Source organism: Diorhabda carinulata, chromosome 3, assembly GCF_026250575.1.
Source record: "Diorhabda carinulata isolate Delta chromosome 3, icDioCari1.1, whole genome shotgun sequence".
Classification (NCBI taxonomy): domain Eukaryota; kingdom Metazoa; phylum Arthropoda; class Insecta; order Coleoptera; family Chrysomelidae; genus Diorhabda; species Diorhabda carinulata.
In genome coordinates this window covers 3,181,097-3,199,601 of record NC_079462.1, presented here as the reverse complement: position 1 = coordinate 3,199,601, position 18,505 = coordinate 3,181,097, and the positions used below count along the sequence as shown (strand labels likewise).

General features: G+C 31.5%; 2 protein-coding genes across 3 annotated transcripts in view; both read right to left on the bottom strand.

Annotated features, from left to right (window-relative positions):
• Positions 1-11,176, bottom strand: part of LOC130891694 (glycogen-binding subunit 76A) — a 29,276-nt gene extending 18,100 nt beyond the window's left edge. The window contains exon 1 of one of the 2 annotated variants that reach the window (XM_057796575.1): positions 10,916-11,176. The gene's annotated coding sequence lies outside the window, so the exon portion shown is untranslated. Of the gene's footprint in view, positions 1-9,382; positions 9,685-10,915 lie in introns of those variants that run through there. The other variant, XM_057796574.1, reaches the window with a different exon arrangement.
• A 3,591-nt stretch (positions 11,177-14,767) lies between these two features.
• Positions 14,768-18,003, bottom strand: LOC130891107 (SUMO-activating enzyme subunit 2). Its single transcript, XM_057795668.1, has 8 exons — positions 17,677-18,003; positions 17,470-17,624; positions 17,126-17,413; positions 16,863-17,074; positions 16,051-16,359; positions 15,608-15,972; positions 15,362-15,542; positions 14,768-14,994 (listed from the first exon to the last, which is right to left on the bottom strand). Exons 1-8 carry the CDS (start codon positions 17,800-17,802, stop codon positions 14,834-14,836), a joined length of 1,797 nt encoding a protein of 598 aa, XP_057651651.1. The 5' UTR covers positions 17,803-18,003; the 3' UTR covers positions 14,768-14,833.
• Between the last annotated feature and the right edge of the window lie 502 nt (positions 18,004-18,505).

Genomic DNA, 18,505 nt, shown 5'->3' with positions numbered 1-18,505 from the left:
ACAAACAATATATTGTTTTTTGGAATACGGTAAATTGTCTTAGCTTCATAATACTGTATTGAATGCAATTATGGAAAGGAAAAATCATGATAACTGATTTTTGTTTTAGAAAATAGAAAATAGAAAGATAAAATGACTTTTTTTAAACAAAGCTAATACGCTTTTGATAACTAAATTGTCTATTGATATTTATTATTTATAAGACTATTTAAATGTAAAAAAAGGGAAAAAAATATGTAATTTTGGCTAAATTCTAGAAATTTTTAGCTAAATAACTATAAATCTCACTACCCCTAAACCGGCAAGGTATATTGGGACATATGGTTCAAAAATTGACATCTTACCTGAGGTCTAAATGATAGGAAATCATGAAAACAAGAAAAAAAGTCATTGTTTAATGTCTTGCTAGTTTAAGGGTTGACACACATCATTCTAGACTTTTTATTTTAAAAATTCTTCGTCACTGAATGATGATTAGGGTTTACCAACTGGGTTATGAAAATTGATTTTCTGGAACCTGTTTTTCATCATTTTTTTCCTCACTTCCCCTCGTTTATTTGTTTGTGTTCAAATCAGACATAACTTTGTTGTTTACCTTCCATCCCTGGAGATAACTTGAATGTCGAAACAGCGTTTTTAAGAAATTAGTTTTTATATGAAATTATTCATATGAATGAATCGCTTGTTCCAAAAGCTTTTATTACAACTCAATCTTTATATCGCTATTCGGCTTCTATTTTACGTCAGCAGTTGGCAATAAAAACAATATTTTGCCAAAAATGTTCTGTAGGAGTATGGTTAGTACTTGAAATAAAAATAAATGCCAGATATAATCGAATACGTAAAAACTAAATTTAACTGAACCAGATTGCATTTACATTATAACTGAATGCAATAAATATTTCTACATTATTAAACAACAATGTAATTTAAATAACAAGAAAATCACTGATTCGAATAGGTCGGGTTGTACAAAGATTATAAACTGTTGAATCTTCTCGTCAAGTGGTCAAAATAAAATCATAGAAAATATTTTTCCTAAGATGGTCGTCGACGGATGTGACCTCCATCTTAAGTTTTTAAAGTTAGTATTTACTAAGTCTACAAAGTAAAAGTTACAGAAGAAATTTGTGTTTTTGAAGCAGAGCTACAATCTGTTCTGTGTTAATTCGTCAATTCGTTTTATTTAACCAAAGCTGGATCTCTAAATCTTGGCTCAAACATAGCCCATCCCAAGTACGACGAGAGATAAGTCACTTAGTTTTAAACCAATCCTAATTTAACATTTACTGTCCAAAGCTGGTGTTCCCAATCTTAGCTCAAAGATAGACAATGAGAAACAGGTCTAAAGCTGGGTTTCCAAGACGTGGCTCAAGTATAGTCCACTACAAGTACGACGAGAGATAGAGATATGTCACTCAGTTACAAACCAATCACAATTTATCGTTTAATATCCAAAGCTGGTGTTCCCAATCTTAGCTCAAAGATAGACAATGAGAAATAGGTCTAAAGCTGGGTTTCCAAGGCGTGGCTCAAGTATAGTCCACTACAAGTACGACGAGAGATAGAGATATGTCACTCAGTTACAAACCAATCACAATTTATCGTTTAATATCCAAAGCTGGTGTTCCCAATCTTAGCTCAAAGATAGACAATGAGAAATAGGTCTAAAGCTGGGTTTCCAAGGCGTGGCTCAAGTATAGTCCACTACAAGTACGACGAGAGGTAGAGATATGTCTCTCAGTTACAAACCAATCACAATTTATCGTTTAATATCCAAAGCTGGTGTTCCCAATCTTAGCTCAAAGATAGACAATGAGAAATAGGTCTAAAGCTGGGTTTCCAAGACGTGGCTCAAGTATAGTCCACTACAAGTACGACGAGAGATAGAGATAAGTCACTCAGTTACAAACCAATCACAATTTATCGTTTAATATCCAAAGCTGGTGTTCCCAATCTTAGCTCAAAGATAGACAATGAGAAATATGTCTAAAGCTGGGTTTCCAAGGCGTGGCTCAAGTATAGTCCACTACAAGTACGACGAGAGGTAGAGATATGTCTCTCAGTTACAAACCAATCACAATTTATCGTTTAATATCCAAAGCTGGTGTTCCCAATCTTAGCTCAAAGATAGACAATGAGAAATATGTCTAAAGCTGGGTTTCCAAGGCGTGGCTCAAGTATAGTCCACTACAAGTACGACGAGAGGTAGAGATATGTCTCTCAGTTACAAACCAATCACAATTTATCGTTTAATATCCAAAGCTGGTGTTCCCAATCTTAGCTCAAAGATAGACAATGAGAAATATGTCTAAAGCTGGGTTTCCAAGGCGTGGCTCAAGTATAGTCCACTACAAGTACGACGAGAGGTAGGGATATGTCTCTCAGTTACAAACCAATCACAATTTATCGTTTAATATCCAAAGCTGGTGTTCCCAATCTTAGCTCAAAGATAGACAATGAGAAATATGTCTAAAGCTGGGTTTCCAAGGCGTGGCTCAAGTATAGTCCACTACAAGTACGACGAGAGGTAGAGATATGTCACTCAGTTACAAACCAATCACAATTTATCATTTAATATCCAAAGCTGGTGTTCCCAATCTTAGCTCAAAGATAGACAATGAGAAATATGTCTAAAGCTGGGTTTCCAAGGCGTGGCTCAAGTATAGTCCACTACAAGTACGACGAGAGGTAGAGATATGTCTCTCAGTTACAAACCAATCACAATTTATCGTTTAATATCCAAAGCTGGTTTTCCCATTCTTAGCTCAAAGATAGACAATGAGAAATATGTCTAAAGCTGGGTTTCCAAGATGTGGATCAAGTATTGGCCACTACACCATATCAACCCTAGTCTACCATTCAATTGCCAACTGATTTTCCCAGTTTTGAGGCATTTCTGGTTTATCAATTGTTATTTATGTCTTTCAGTTTTGGTCCAAGGATTTAAAAGTATAAGCACGATCAAAGCTAGTCTACTCAGTGTTGGAAACACTCTGATCTATCAAGGAAATTGTCGATTCTAACCATTCTTGGTTAACTGGCAGAGGTGAAGCCTAGAAATGGAGCAAACATTGTATTATATGGGTGAATCAAAACCAAACATGACTTATACTGATTTTGTAGGGCTACTGTTTCATCTTGTTCTCTATATTATCTATACTGTGACTTTTCGTCGCTATTTCGTCTTAAATGATTTATGAATGGATGAACATTAGAATAAATAATTGTAATAACGTGACTATGATTATGTGTGAGTGATTTTTTGAGAGATTACTAATATATTTAAATATAGTCGTAGAATGGTTTTATTTTCTCGTAATATGATGTAGGAAAACTATTTTTGAAGTCACGAGACAAATCGTTGGCGTGTGAATATTTCATTTTCGGGAATATTAAAAATTGGAACTTCTGTAAATTTGATAATTCGCATAATTTCAAGATAAGTAATATGAATAAGTACAAATGTATAACTTTAGAATGTATAATATAATTATTTCAAACTAAAAAATGAGGTTACTTTAAAAAGAAATCGAGTAAAGTAACAGCGACATTTTCTCGTCATTTATTTTGGTTTATTTTTTTAAATTTATACGTTTCTAACTAGAAAAACCTGTTTTCAACTGGCAATGATAATGGTACGAAACTATGTAATCATTGTACTGCAATCGGTCATTAATGAATTATATTCATACGAGGATGGTCCAACAGAAAAAACAAAAACTTTTGGAAAAAAATATTTTTATTTTTTATCGTAATCTCCTTTTAGTTCCATACATTTTTCCCAGCGATGTTCAATAAGTTCGATACTCTTTTTATAATAAGAATCGTCCATATCCTTAAAATAACCAATAACTGTTGACACTGATCTATTTTTACAATTCTGGGAACTGAAAATAATCCGAAGGAGCTAAAACTGGCGAATAGGGTGTATGAGGTAGCAATTCAAACTTCAATACATTAATTTTGGACATTGAAATAACGGATGTATGGCTGGTGTTTTGTCTTGATGAAACAACGTTGCAATAAGTTCGCATATTACTCGCAGTTAATAGTTTTTAGTTTTTCAAGATAGTCAATGAGAATTATCGAACGCGCATCCCAAAAAACCGACGCCATGACTTTGCCTGTAGATGGAAAGGTCTTTGTCTTCTTTGGAGCCGGTTCTCCCTTTTCAGTCCATTGTTTTGAAACTTCTTTTGTTTTGGGTGTGAAGTGATGGACCAAAATTTCATCCATGGTTATGAAACCTTGCCCAACACACGATGGAAACATCTTCGCGACGCTGTTTTTGTTGTATTGTTAGCAAACGCGGCAGCCATCTTGCGCACACCTTTGGTTTTTTATTTCTTATAAAAGGGCCTAAATAGGATTATGTAAAAGTACGAATTATTTTGGATAAAGGGAGCCAATACCCCCAAATATTTCGAATATCAAAACTATACCTAATAAAACAAAAATAAAATGCTCAGAGAAGTCAAGACTAAGACATAAATTAATTAATACCAGCTTTTACCCGCGGCTTCGCTCGCATCGAATCCATTAAATAAGTATCAGAAATCATTACAAAAGAAAAGAACGAACTCTGTAGCTATATTAGAACCTGAGATATAGATCTTTGAATGTAGAAAAATTGCCAAAAATCTACAAAAATCCATAACTCCACATAACTCCGCGCCTAGCTCCTCTCCAACTCAACCGATTTAAGTGTTCAAAAACTCAAAAGAAAGAAGGTGTTTCAGCAGGTGTTCTTAAACCAAAACGAACTCTGTAGCTATATTAGAACCTGAGATATAGATCTTTGAATGTAGAAAAATTGCCAAAAACCAACAAAAATCCATAACTCCACATTGAATGTCCGCGCCTAGCTCCTCTCCAACTCGACCAATTTGAGTGTTCAAAAACTCAAAAGAAAGAAGGTGTTTCAGCGAGTGTTCTTAAACCAAAACGAGCTCTGTAGCTATATAAGAACCTGAGATATAGATCTTTGAATGTAGAAAAATTGCCAAAAACCAACAAAAATCCATAACTCCACATTGAATGTCCGCGTCTAGCTCCTCTCCAACTCGACCAATTTGAGTGTTCAAAAACTCAAAAGAAAGAAGGTGTTTCAGCGAGTGTTTTTAAACCAAAACGAGCTCTGTAGCTATATTAGAACCTGAGATATAGATCTTTGAATGTAGAAAAATTGCCAAAAATCTACAAAAATCCATAACTCCACATTGAATGTCCGCGTCTAGCTCCTCTCCAACTCGACCAATTTGAGTGTTCAAAAACTCAAAAGAAAGAAGGTGTTTCAGCGAGTGTTTTTAAACCAAAACGAGCTCTGTAGCTATATTAGAACCTGAGATATAGATCTTTGAATGTAGAAAAATTGCCAAAAATCTACAAAAATCCATAAATCCACATTGAATGTCCGCGTCTAGCTCCTCTCCAACTCGACCAATTTAAGTGTTCAAAAACTCAAAAGAAAGAAGGTGTTTCAGCGAGTGTTCTTAAACCAAAACGAAGTCTCTATCTTGAATAGAGCCTGAGATATTGAGGATAGAACGTGTGTGTGTGTGAAAAACTCCCATAAGTAATGTACAGGGGGAAATCGCATTTGAGTATAACTTGAGAATGGTGAAAATTATATGAAATCCGATAGTTGATGGCTGATCTGTGCATCAATACCTTTCATTGAAGAAAAAAATTAAGCAAATCGGTTGGGTAGAACGCCTGAACGGACTCTGAATGGAAATCATCAATTTTTTTAATATATAAGATGAATCAAATCAAACTAATCGAAAAAAGAACCGGGAGTCGGTCTAGGGCTCTATGAGTAAACGACTTGGTCTAGTCGAAAGAATCAAATATCAGTAAAAGAACTAGTAAACTTAAGAATCGATTCATTCGAAGAATCGGTCGGTTTTCGGGATAGACGAGAAAGTTGAACAAGTGAGGGAAGGCAAGCAGAGTCGCGGTTCTTCTTCTTCTCAACGGGACTCAGTCGCACCTCGACATTCAAGGTCCTACTCTCGAGTAATAAATATTATTCGTATTGTTGTTATCTGATTCTGTGAGTCGTGTTGTGTCAGCTTATACCACCTGGATTTTTCATTTGACGAATTGGCCTAAAATGTCTTTGGGGGAGGACTCGTCCTCCTGGACGACCCTGGATCCGTATTTGTCATGTCCAAATTTTCAGTTAATAGGCGAGGTATCGCACTAGCTCGCGCACTTTCAGTCGACGATCATCTAGTGAATTTTCTTCAACATTTTTGGAGTCGTCACCTCATTTGGTCGACCACTGTGATACTGGTCTTCGTAGGACGTTCGGAGGAGCAGTCTCCCTCAGAGTAGAATCTAGTGCAGCTTTTATATTTCTTGGGCTAAACCTTTCAAATAAAAGTCTTGTAACCCATAACGAAGACCAATTTTTTACATGTTTACAAATTCAATGAAAATTATAATATTAAATAAATAATAAATGCGAGTTTATAGTTCAAAGTGATACATTCAGTTCTCGACGTACTGGTTTTACATAACATTCTGTGTATAAAAATATCACGAATCCTAGTCCACAATTACGTCTCCAAAAATAGTGAAGTAACTTAATCTCGTTGACGTTGATCTCGAGTTTATGTTTTCTTTATGTCCCTTAGTTATAATTCTATTCCTTCGGGATACTCTTTCGATGACCTCCGCTAAGGGTCGTTGTACCGGTGAGCGACCTCAATAAGTTCCGGAGCAGCAGTGGGGGTGTTACATAGATAAAACGGAAATGCAGACACATTGTAATCTAATTTTATAGACGCATTCCTCAAAATAAAATTGTTTTACATAATAAATGCATCAGTTTTGTTTTTTTACGATTTTTGTTATTTGAAATTCAATTTTTTGAAATAGTACGAGTTTTTACTCGTAGATAAAAAATAGTATTCAATTTGTGGTAATGGTAACAATTCATTTAACGAATTTGCGTGAATTATGACCTACATTACCACTCGTTTAATAATATACTAGAATTAGTTAGCAATAATGTTAAAAATTGCTGTAAAAATAATGAATTGAAAAAGTTTCTGTTTTTTACGATATTTAAGATAATTTTGAAGAGCTGGCAACATAGTTAGTATTCACAAGCTGTTTAGTAAAATAGTAGAAGCAATCAAATTTTCTGATTAAATATTTTGACATCGATTTATAAAATTATTAAATCAGGCACACTCACTAATCGTTTTTTGAGCATTTTGGAAATTCCAGTTAAAACTTTAAATCAGTTTTAGTCTTGACTATTCCATAAATCTTAATTTTCGTTCGATTCGACATTAAATATACTACGAGAGTTTTCTAAAAAGATGCCGACAACTGAGTGTCAGAATTATCAATATCAAGTTTGGAAATATTTTTGCTAGGTATATAATTAAAAATCTATTTATTGGCAAAAAAAAGTAATTTCAAATCTGAAATAAATAATGTAATCGCTTCACATTTTGACAGGAATCTAATGACAAATGACTGTTGACAGAAGGGTTGTACTTTCAGTTTAAATGCGGGAAAATCAAAAAGTTGTTGACATATCTCTGGTATTATATTTCCAAAATTGTTTATACTGAACGATTTCGATTATTATAAATAGGTAATTCAAAGAGAAAAATAATTTATTATCTCCGTTTTATCGAAATTCACAGTAGTAGTTTCGAAGTGATTTTCTTTATTAAATTTTTTATGTTCTATAATTGAATTATACACGTGTTAAAGCCGATTCATAAACTTGACTTTCCATTTGCCGTTGTCATTTGCGAGTGACGTTTGCTATTTGACGTTCGCAGCAAATTCTAACCTAAAAATTTTGTTATTCGTTTTGACGTTTGTGTACAGCTTTTTGTTTTCGTGATATTTTTGTGTTTTTGTTTGTAATTCCGTATTTATGGACGATATCATGGAAAATCACGAAGAATTTTTTATTGGGACAAATGCAGAAGTTTGCTACGAACTACCGACGTCACCAACGGCAGACCAATCAGCAAACAGCGACGTCAAACTGCAACTATGAATGATCTTATACATTTCAATGTTTTTAATTTTATAACAGCAAACGTCAACGGCAACGGCAAACGGAAAGCCATGTTTTTGAATCGGCCTTTTTCTGTATGTATAATATTCAAAAAGTGACACTTTACATTTAACTAAAAAGAAGTTCTGAAAAAATGGTTCAAAATTTCTAGGTTATGTTTGTTTATAATTTGTTTTTAAAAAGTTTTGGATAGTAAAATATGAGAAAAGGGCTTTTGTACATTCTATTCTTTGTAATATGACCGATTTCTATTTTTATAAATAGGTAATTCAAAGAGAAAGACAGTTTATTATCTCCACTTTATCGAAATTCACAGTAGTAGTTTGGAAGTGACGTGCTTAGATTTCTTTATTAAAATTTTTATGTTCTATTTTTTCCACCCTGTATATTTTTTGGAGTTAGAATTTTCAGCGAATTTTTATAAAAAATCAACATTTAATAGAAAAATCGATGATGAAAATTTAGTTTCAACGATCTAAATACATAAGTAAATTTAAAAAAAAAATTTTGCTACAAAATTTTGAAATTTGTAATAATATTTTGCAAAATTATTAGGCCTTTAAATATCAATTAAGAACATAGTGGAATGTTAAATAGATATTCATCAAAATAGAAACTATCAAATTATATTAAGCTCTACATTTAAGATTTAAAATCAAAATACCAAATAGAGCAGTTTAGATATAGATACTGAATCACCCTATATAAAAAATATTTTTGAAAGTACGATACTTGAAAAGCTTAAAAACATCAAGATTGAACGTGTAAAAAATTATGGTAAAAACTAAAACAATAAATACTTTAACTAGGATTGAAAAACAAATTGAGAAATTCACATCTTATGAAAACTAAAAAAGAATGTTCTTCAGATATTAAATGAAACATATCAATATCAATAACTGAAAAAACAAACTTATTTGCTCGTTTAATTACTTAATTAATAATAATGACTTTTGTAATTGATGTCTAAATTATTCACTTGGTGTATGGTAATTCGTGTTTGTTAATTTTATCAAAATTGAAATAAAAAAGTGTTAAATAAAATTGGCATACACACAGACATGTCATTATAAAAATAAAATGAAAAGACGCAGTATGTTTTTAAAATAATGAAAAGCGAGGTTAAGTAATTATGATAATACAATAACATTCCATCATAATTATACTTCAATCGTTATCTTAGCATCTACACACAAAAATAACACTTATTATATATTTACACCGACCTACGACAACCGGAATAAATCAAGTAACCTCACAATTTTCTATCTCAGCGCATTCCGAACAAAAAAAACGAACAATATATAAAAAATTATGTAAACAAACCTCGAATCACAACAGTTCTTATTGGTACATGAAGACGTTGAACGTCTATTTTTCGACGTCGACGCTATAAGCGTCCGTAAAGTTTGGACACCAGCACCACACTCGATCAACAAGGGCGGCGCAAGGTCGAATTCGAATATTTCTACGACGTTGCCGGCGTTCGTAAACAATTTTCTCGGTAGATAAACGACGTTGAGAAGTCAACAAACTCATTGAAGTGTTTTAGTTCTATTATTGTAACAAACCGAAATGATTGAGAGAACTTCTGATGCGACTTTGTATTCGAACTGTATTTTATTGTTAACGTTTGAATCGGAATTCAGACCGTTCGCCTACGGTGACATTTTATGTTATTTGTTTCTAGATTAAATTATCTACATGTCAATAACGATTAAGTGAAAGCCAGATATTTTATGTAAATACTTGTTAATTAAAAAAAATTATTGTAAAAATGATATGAAAGAATAATAATATACTATACTGAAAATCTTTTAAATACTAAAATAGTACTATTTGGTATTTGAAGTTGGTAGGCGTGGAATTTCCTACATGTTATGACAAGTGACAGACGACAGTGTCATTTTATATATAATCAGTGAGGAATACAAATATATTAGACTGTTTCTAATGAAATATCTGCGCCATAAAATTACGAAAACCCAATGCCACGATGTCGTGATTAATATAGATCGTGAAGCCGGTCCTGTTCTATGTTATTATTTTTGTAATCTATATACACATTCATGTTTTTGTGACTTGTTTCTATAGAGGCGATTTCTAAGAAGGAATTTTTGTTTGTTTACTATAAAATAAGACATTTCCAGGAAATCGAAGATTCTAGAATATGATGATGTTGTATATAAAACGAGTTTCTAACCGCAGGAGATTAAGTAAACAATATAAATATCCTAAACAAGATTACAGCTCATGTTCATTGGTCATGGCTAATGCTCATAATATACGAGGTATATTCAAAATATAGGTTGAATCATATATTTATTCTCAAAAAAATACAGTGCTTGGTTAATAAAGCGAATGTGAGTGAAAATAACGTTTCTTAGTAGCTAAAATAAACAATTGCTTATTTGTTCCAACAAACTTGTCCATTTTCATGTGTTTTTTAAGGTCGAAGGACATCGTTCTTCGTCCTTAGAAGACTCATTTCTACTTTTAAATATCACACATAACTTTAAGTAAATATTTATTACATTATTACTATACTTTTTGTCAACTTGAAATGAAACATAATCTCACTAAACTATAAATTTATTAATCATATTTTTGATTGCACCTCGTATATTCTAGCATTAATACAACTTAAGATAGAGTCATTGAAATGTGGCCTACTTCCGCTAAATCCACCATTTTGAAATTTTTTTACTATAGATTCATTTTTTCATAGGTTTTTATATAATTCAAACTAACTATATAATGACGTGAAGATATACGATGAAAACCGCCGTACACAACTTTAGCAGCAGCGTAGTAGGTTTTTGTATAAAACGTATTTAAAAAAAGAAACATTTTACTTACCTATTATCTCAAATTTTTCGAAATTATTATATCACATCACGTTTATCACGAACAACTCGGTAGATTCGTAAATCCGACAACACCGCGCTTGCAACGATACGAAAATGTTGTAGATGCTTCGAAGTGAAAAGTTGCACTCCTGTCGGCGTCGCTGGGCACACGCGTCTTAATAAAGATATTCTTAAATTTCTATTTTGAAACGAAGGAGGTTTTATTTTTTTTTTCATATGATAGAAGTCATACGATTTCCTACACACCTTCAGTACAATTGTTGATGATCACATGTTCGATTGATGTATATATTAAAGGCTATTTAGGTTATCAGACGGGTCCGCAGGCGCGACCACGATGTATTTTCACGAGGTGAAATCGGGGTACGTACAGTGTGATGCAAGTCACACGACCCGGTTTATTTTCTTGATTTGTTTATAATTAAATAATGTATTAAAATGAATAGATTATCAATATAAACGTTCAGAAGTGCAATCGGTTGAAAAGAAAGTTTATTTACGAATTAAAATAATAATCTAAGGGATTTTAACACAAATCAACCCTAATTGCATAAATATCACAGTCCTATCGGAACATGATCTTTTTTGGTTTAAGATTTTAAAATCTATTTTTAATGGTGACTTACTAACACAAATCAACCCTAATTGCATAAATATCACAGTCCTATCGGAACATGATCTTTTTTGATTTAAGATTTTAAAATCTATTTTTAATGGTGACTTACTATTTTCTGTACTACCCTCTTATCTTTGTTGTAAACAATTTGGTTTAGTACTCAAAATCATAATATTAACTAGCATCTTATGCTAGGTTAAAAATGAATTTCCACTATTTCATTTTTATTAATTATTTCACATGCAATAGAAATAAATAATAAAAACTATGATTATGAAAAAATGATGAATCCAAAAGTTTTTTCAAACGTTTAGAACCTTGTTTACATCATACAGTTGCTTGGATTGCTACGTTAGACAAAAAAAAAATGGTGAAAGGACTAACGTCAAAACGGTCTTCCTCGATTCTTCATTTCCTTTGCTACTTTAAATGATTCCAAAAGTTTTTTCAAACGTTTAGAACCTTGTTTTGACCATACAGTTGCATGGATTGCTATTTTGGACAAAAAAAATGGTAAAACATTTGAAAGAACTAACGTTAAAACGATCTTTCTCGATTCTTTAGTTCTATGGCTGCTTTTAATGAATCCGGAAGCGTTTTGAAACGTTTACTATCTTACTTAGACCACACAGTTGCATATTTAAGCTTAAAAACTGGTAAAACATGTAAAAGGACTAATGTCAAAACGATCTTGCTCGATTCTTCATTTCCTTGTCTGCTTTTAATGATTCCAAAAGCTTTTTCAAACGTTTAGAACCTTGCTAGGACCATACAGTTACATGAGTTGCAACTATAGCTGAGAAAATGGCAAAACATTCGAAAATATTAACATCAAAACGGTCTTGCAGTATTCTATACCCCGTTAGATAATTTTAATGACACCAAAAGAATGAAATAGTGTTTTCAGTAAGGAAAGGATAAAAAATAGCGTTTCCATTCTCTTTCTATACTTTTTATAATTAAAATACAAATAGAATAAAAATTGATGAATTGGAATCGAGTTTAAAAATATTAAATCGAAAATAAACACTGGTTGACATTAGTCTTAATAGATGTTTTGCCACTTTTCTATTGCTTGTGAAAATAGGAGGAATGCAGTTCCTATTAGAATCTACAGTGAAATATTTTTTTATTTAATTTCTATTGAAACACATAAGATAACCACCAGCTTGCTTCATATAGAGGTGGATTAAGGATCTTTTGAAACATCATTGAATTGGAATTTAGGATATTTTATATGAAAATATTTTTAGTTTTAGAGAAGATGCAGAAGTAGATGTAAAAAATGAAAAAATCAAACCTAAAAAAATGTACAAGGGACTTTTTGCATTCCAACTCCCAAAATCTAAATAGTTCTACCATCCTTAGTAGTACCACCTGATTAAAGAAGATCGAAAAAAATATTCAAATCACCTTCGAAAAATTACAGCTACAATGTAGTGAGCTCAGTAAACAGTTTATTTAAATTTTTGATTATTTATCCGTGAAGTTAACCTTGACAGTGAACGCAGTTATTTTAGACCAACAATACCATAATATTTACTAATGTGTTTATATTTTATGGACATTGGCGTAGACCCCGTTGAAATTTCAAGAGTTATAAAACTGAACATGACAATATTTTTGTTAATATAAAATAAAATAACCTGAAATCCAATTTGATAATTGGATAACGGTTCAAAACGTCTTTAGTCCACTTCTATATGAAGCAAAATGTCTCACAGAACCTGCTCACTTTCTGATGTCTCTTGTCCTTTAGAACGTAAATGAAAAACATTTTGGTTCTTTAAAGAGTTACATGGATTGATACTCCAAAATGTTTTTAGTCCACCTCTATACAAAGCAAAATTGTAGTTATCCCATGAAACTTTGCTCACTTTCTGATTTCCAAAAATGTCTCTTGTTTTTTAGAAAGTGGATAAAAAAAAATATATATTCTGATTCTTTAGATCATAAAGTTACATAGACTGATTCTCCTAATTTCCCTATCAAAAAGATAATGGTAAAACATCTATTAGGACTAACGTTAATCAATGGGGATTTTCGAATCGCTTTATCAAAAGAAATCGAGTTTCTGAAAAGCGATTCCTTTCATATTTTCTTATGAATTAATAATCAAAAAGAATAGAAATTATTCCTGTTTCTTGGAAAATAATTAAAATCCTTTCAAAATCTTTTGAAAGAATTGATAAATAGATTATACAGACATGCAAATTAATTTTGACGTTAGTTCTTTTAAATGCTTTACCATTTTTTTGTCCAAAATAGCAATACATGCAACTGTATGGTCTAAACAAGGTTCTAGACGTTTGAAAAAACTTTTGAATCCATTAAAAGCAACGAAGGAAATGAAGAATTGAGCAAAAACGTTTTGACGTTAGTCCTTTAGTTTCTCAGATGTTCTCAACTATTAATTTTTTATTAATATCGTTTTATCCTCTTTCCTTATGTATTTTACCTCACAATATTAATAAGTTTCTATATTCCTATATATTTTTTGGAATGTTTACTGCCTCTTCCAATTCATTAATCCTTATTTTTCTCTATTTTTTGTAGCGCCTTTTCACTTCTTTCCTAAGTCATTAAAACAATGATTCTGCTTGTTCTAAAATATTAATTTCGTTTTATTCTATTTCCTCAAGTATTTCACATTACAATTTAAATGTTGTTGCATTTTCTTTCAATTATCACCTGAATTCTTTTCATAATTTTTCTTTGGTCTCTTTCCTGCTACTTCTAATTCTTTTATGTACATTTCTACTTATATTTTTTAGAATATTTCCCGTCTTCTACTTTGCAAAGCTCTTTTGATTTCTTCATTTAATCTCTTATTGAAACATTGATTCAATTTTGTTCTCTTATTAACAAACCTCCTTCATTTTCAATCAATATAACTCTCTTTATATTTTCCACTTTACAATATTATTTTGCATTTCCTTGTCTTTTTTCTTACAATTTTTTTCTGTTATTTAATTTTTTTACTGCCTCTTCCAATCCTTATATTTATTCCTTCTCCCATTTTCCTATATTTATTCCATTTTATTCGTTATTTATAAATATCGTTGTACCCTCTTTCCTTGTCTTCCATCTTAAATTATATTTTTCTTTTCCTTCCTCTTCGATTGCTATTCTATCTTCCACTTTCCAGTATGTTCTACACCTTTAACAATTAATAGTTCTAATGTCCAACTAAGAATATAAAAGAAATAATTGATACATCAAATAAAAATTTGAAAAAATGATTCTATATTATCAAAACACAAAACATAAAGAGGAAATTAATTAAAATCTCTAGGTTTCTACGATTGATATATCATCATCCTCATCTGGAGGGTTGAGTTTTCTTCGTTTTGACGAACCTTCTTGGGGATCCTCATCTACAATCATTAGATCATCTTCATCGCTCTCAGCTTCTTTCTTATCGTCACCATTTTTCTCACCAGCTGCATCACCTATTAAAAATTATAATATTACCAATATATATAGTATTTTATGAGGGATTTAAAAATTATATAACATTAGCATAAATATATGATTTAATTGAGGATCATTTAAACTACTATGAAATTTTGTTTAAAAATTGTAAAACATTAACATAAATATGATTTAATGAGGGTTCATTTGTACTACTGCAAAAGTTTGATTAAAAATTGTGAAGAATCGACACAAATATATTATTTAATGAGGGTTTATTTGAGCTACTGCAAGAATTTGTTTAAAAATTGTAAATCACTAATTATATAATTGAACAAGGGATCACTTGAACTTCTATCTAAGTGAAAATATATTTTTTTGAGAAAAAAAATCATATTATGTTACCATTTTCTTTGGCTTTTAATTCATCTGGATTAGCGACGACTTTATAAGGTGGATCATCTTTTTCTTTAGCTTCATAATGGTTAACAGCAACCGTTAGTTCGTAATTCTGTAGAAAATCATCACATTTCAAGATGCTACCATCAACGATTCCAATTTCCTTAAGTTTTTTATCGTTATTCACCTAATTAATAAATATATATAAATCAATTAATGCCCAAATGATATTGAAATAAAACCAAATCTCACCTCAGTTTCTCCTTCTTCCGAAGATATAACCACGGTTCCTTTACCGTCTAAAACAGCGTCGGGTGCTACCATATTGAGACTCTTCTTCAATAATTCCATTTCGAATTCTTTTACTGTCATACTTTCCACATTAACAAAAACGTTTACGAACGGTTGAGGACTGCAAACGTAACATTTCGGATTGGCTTGTGTTATTTGTTTGTCTGCGGCAAGTATGAATTTTGAATGAATGGATTTTTGTCTCAGATAGATAGAAGGACATTTTTGGTACTGTCTCAGTAACACTCTGACAGCATTAAGTACTACTAAACCAGCAATCATGGCATTGGCAGTAGCAATAGCTGGAATTATATTACCGGCGATGGCTAAAACATATTTCAATATAAATATCAAAACTATAATTCTCTATAAAGTTAAAAATTCAATTATAATAAAATCCTTACATTTTATGGAGAATCTCGTTTGTGTAGGTATGGAAAAAATATGAGCTCTTATATTGGCACAAGCTGTTACGAAATCCATACAAGTTCCAATATCTTTATCCCAAACCAAAAATTTCTTATCCTTCAAATCCTCTTTTAATTTCGAAGTGACTTCTGCAAATATCTGCGTACATTTTTTTAAAGACCAAACCTTCATGTCTGTTACTTTGACATTATCTACTTCAACTTCTTCTTGGGCATCACCACCATGAGAAGCAGCTTGTTGCCATGAAAGTGGAACAGGAGGCTTCCGTGTCTTCCACAAGTTTTCTAATAGAAAATAAAAAGTTTTAAATTGCTCATTTGTTAGATATAAAGGAGATTAAAAAGTATGAGGACAATATTGCACAGGAAAGTCAAAAATGTTTCAAAAATGACTAAAATTTTAGGCTTCTACACCAAAATACCCCCTCAAGAGGTTTAAACCTTTCGAGTTAGTGCAATAATCATTTAGTGAGAAAGCAAATAATAGTGGGGTAAGTCTAACACACTGGTTTTAGTGTGTAAGACTCTAATTTTAAGTTTTTGTTGGTAATTTAGGTAAGAATAATGTTTTGATTGACATTCATCTCTAGGGGTGTTTATAAATTAAAAAAAATATATACAATACTAACTGTCTATAAACAAATGTCAAAACAATTAGAATGCACAAACCACAAGAATAATAATTTACATACAAAAAAGTTTTTTGGACACATAACAAGATGTCAGATAAACAATGAAATTTTTTATTCAAAAATGCACAAAACTAATTAATTATTGTACCAACTTACCCATTTTCAACAAATATTCAATATCAGTTTTGAAAAACTTATCGAACAATTGAGCAGGATCATAATTAATTTCTTGAGCCCATTGTCTTGTTGATGTTCTCTTAATATTTCCTGTTTCAGTTTCAGTGTGTTCTTGGCCTTCCACTTTAGCTTCCGGATCTTCTGTATCCGGGGAAACATCTTGATCAGGATCTTCTTCACCAAATAACTGACTAAAACAAAAATTGATCAATAAATTTTTTTTTGATATATAAAGTACGTACTTGAATAGATGTTTAGCCCATACAATGCAATGTACGGGTTCAGAAGGGGTGTTCCTTATCGTGCATCCAGGAAATGTTTTCTGAGGTGGTTTAGGTTGGCATTCATAGCACTGAGTTACTCCTTTTTTAATTAGTTCTACTTGTCCTGAATAACCTGATGTTCCAGATTCTATTAAAGGAACGTCTGCTGCTAGACACATACGATTGACGTGGTTCCTTGCTGCTCTGTTATCTAATGCATTTAAAACAATGTTGAATTTTTTGAAAAAATTAACACCATAATCCTGACTGCAAACGTAAAAAAAAAGTTTCGTACCTCAAAAATTTAATAATTATATATTTACCTGGTAATGCTGTCATGATAAGCTGTAATATTAATATCGGGGTTATAATTTAGGATACTTTGACGAGCTACAACTGCTTTAGGTTTACCAACATGTTCTTTTCGAAATAAGAATTGTCGGTTAAGATTACTTACGTCAATAGTATCGAGATCAATCTAAAAAAACTATTTTTATTAATAAGAAAGTTTGGGACTATTAGATACTTACAATTTCAATTGTTTTGAACCCAGATAGTGCTAAGTTTTTTAAAACTTCACATCCGATTCCTCCTGCACCTACAACCAAAACTTTAGCATCTGCAACAGCCTTTTTATTATCTTCAGAGACTGTCATGTTTTTTCTTACTAATGATCCCTACTTTTTAATACCAAGTTATACTATGGGGAATATAAAATTTTTATATAAATTTATAAATTAAAGACAAACAAATTCACAGATTTCATTAGAGACGCCGGTATAATTGACAGCTCATGACATTTACTTATAGATTTGACATTAAGGCATTATTTCGCGAGCAATAATTTAGTGTTTATTACATTAGAAGTTCAATCCAAGAGATGGCACTTATATTCAAATGGTACTATAACTAATGAAATATTTTCTTTTCTTTTAGCATTAAATATATCATTTTTGTTTCACAATTATTACACTATTTAGGACAGAATTAGTTTTCTCCGGTCTAATTTCCCGAGACTGAAGCAAGAATTACGCAAATTAGAGTAGAACTGAACTATCCTCTTTAGGTGAAGTTTAAGCTTTAAACGTCAGTTTAAACTTCAAACGTCAGATTAAACCACAGATATCGACTTCATGTTTTATAGATGACGTTCAAACTTTAATCCAATATGGAACTAATAATTGCAACCTTTCTTTCAGAGTGTTCTCGTTATTATCTTGAGTAAAAGGTAGAAAAATCATCAACATAGTCGATTTACTTAACACTTATGTAGTACTAGCAGGTAAATAGAGTTAATTTTTGTTTATAAACATTTCATTAACGGATTTTTTTCTTTCTTAAAAGTAGGGATATATTTCA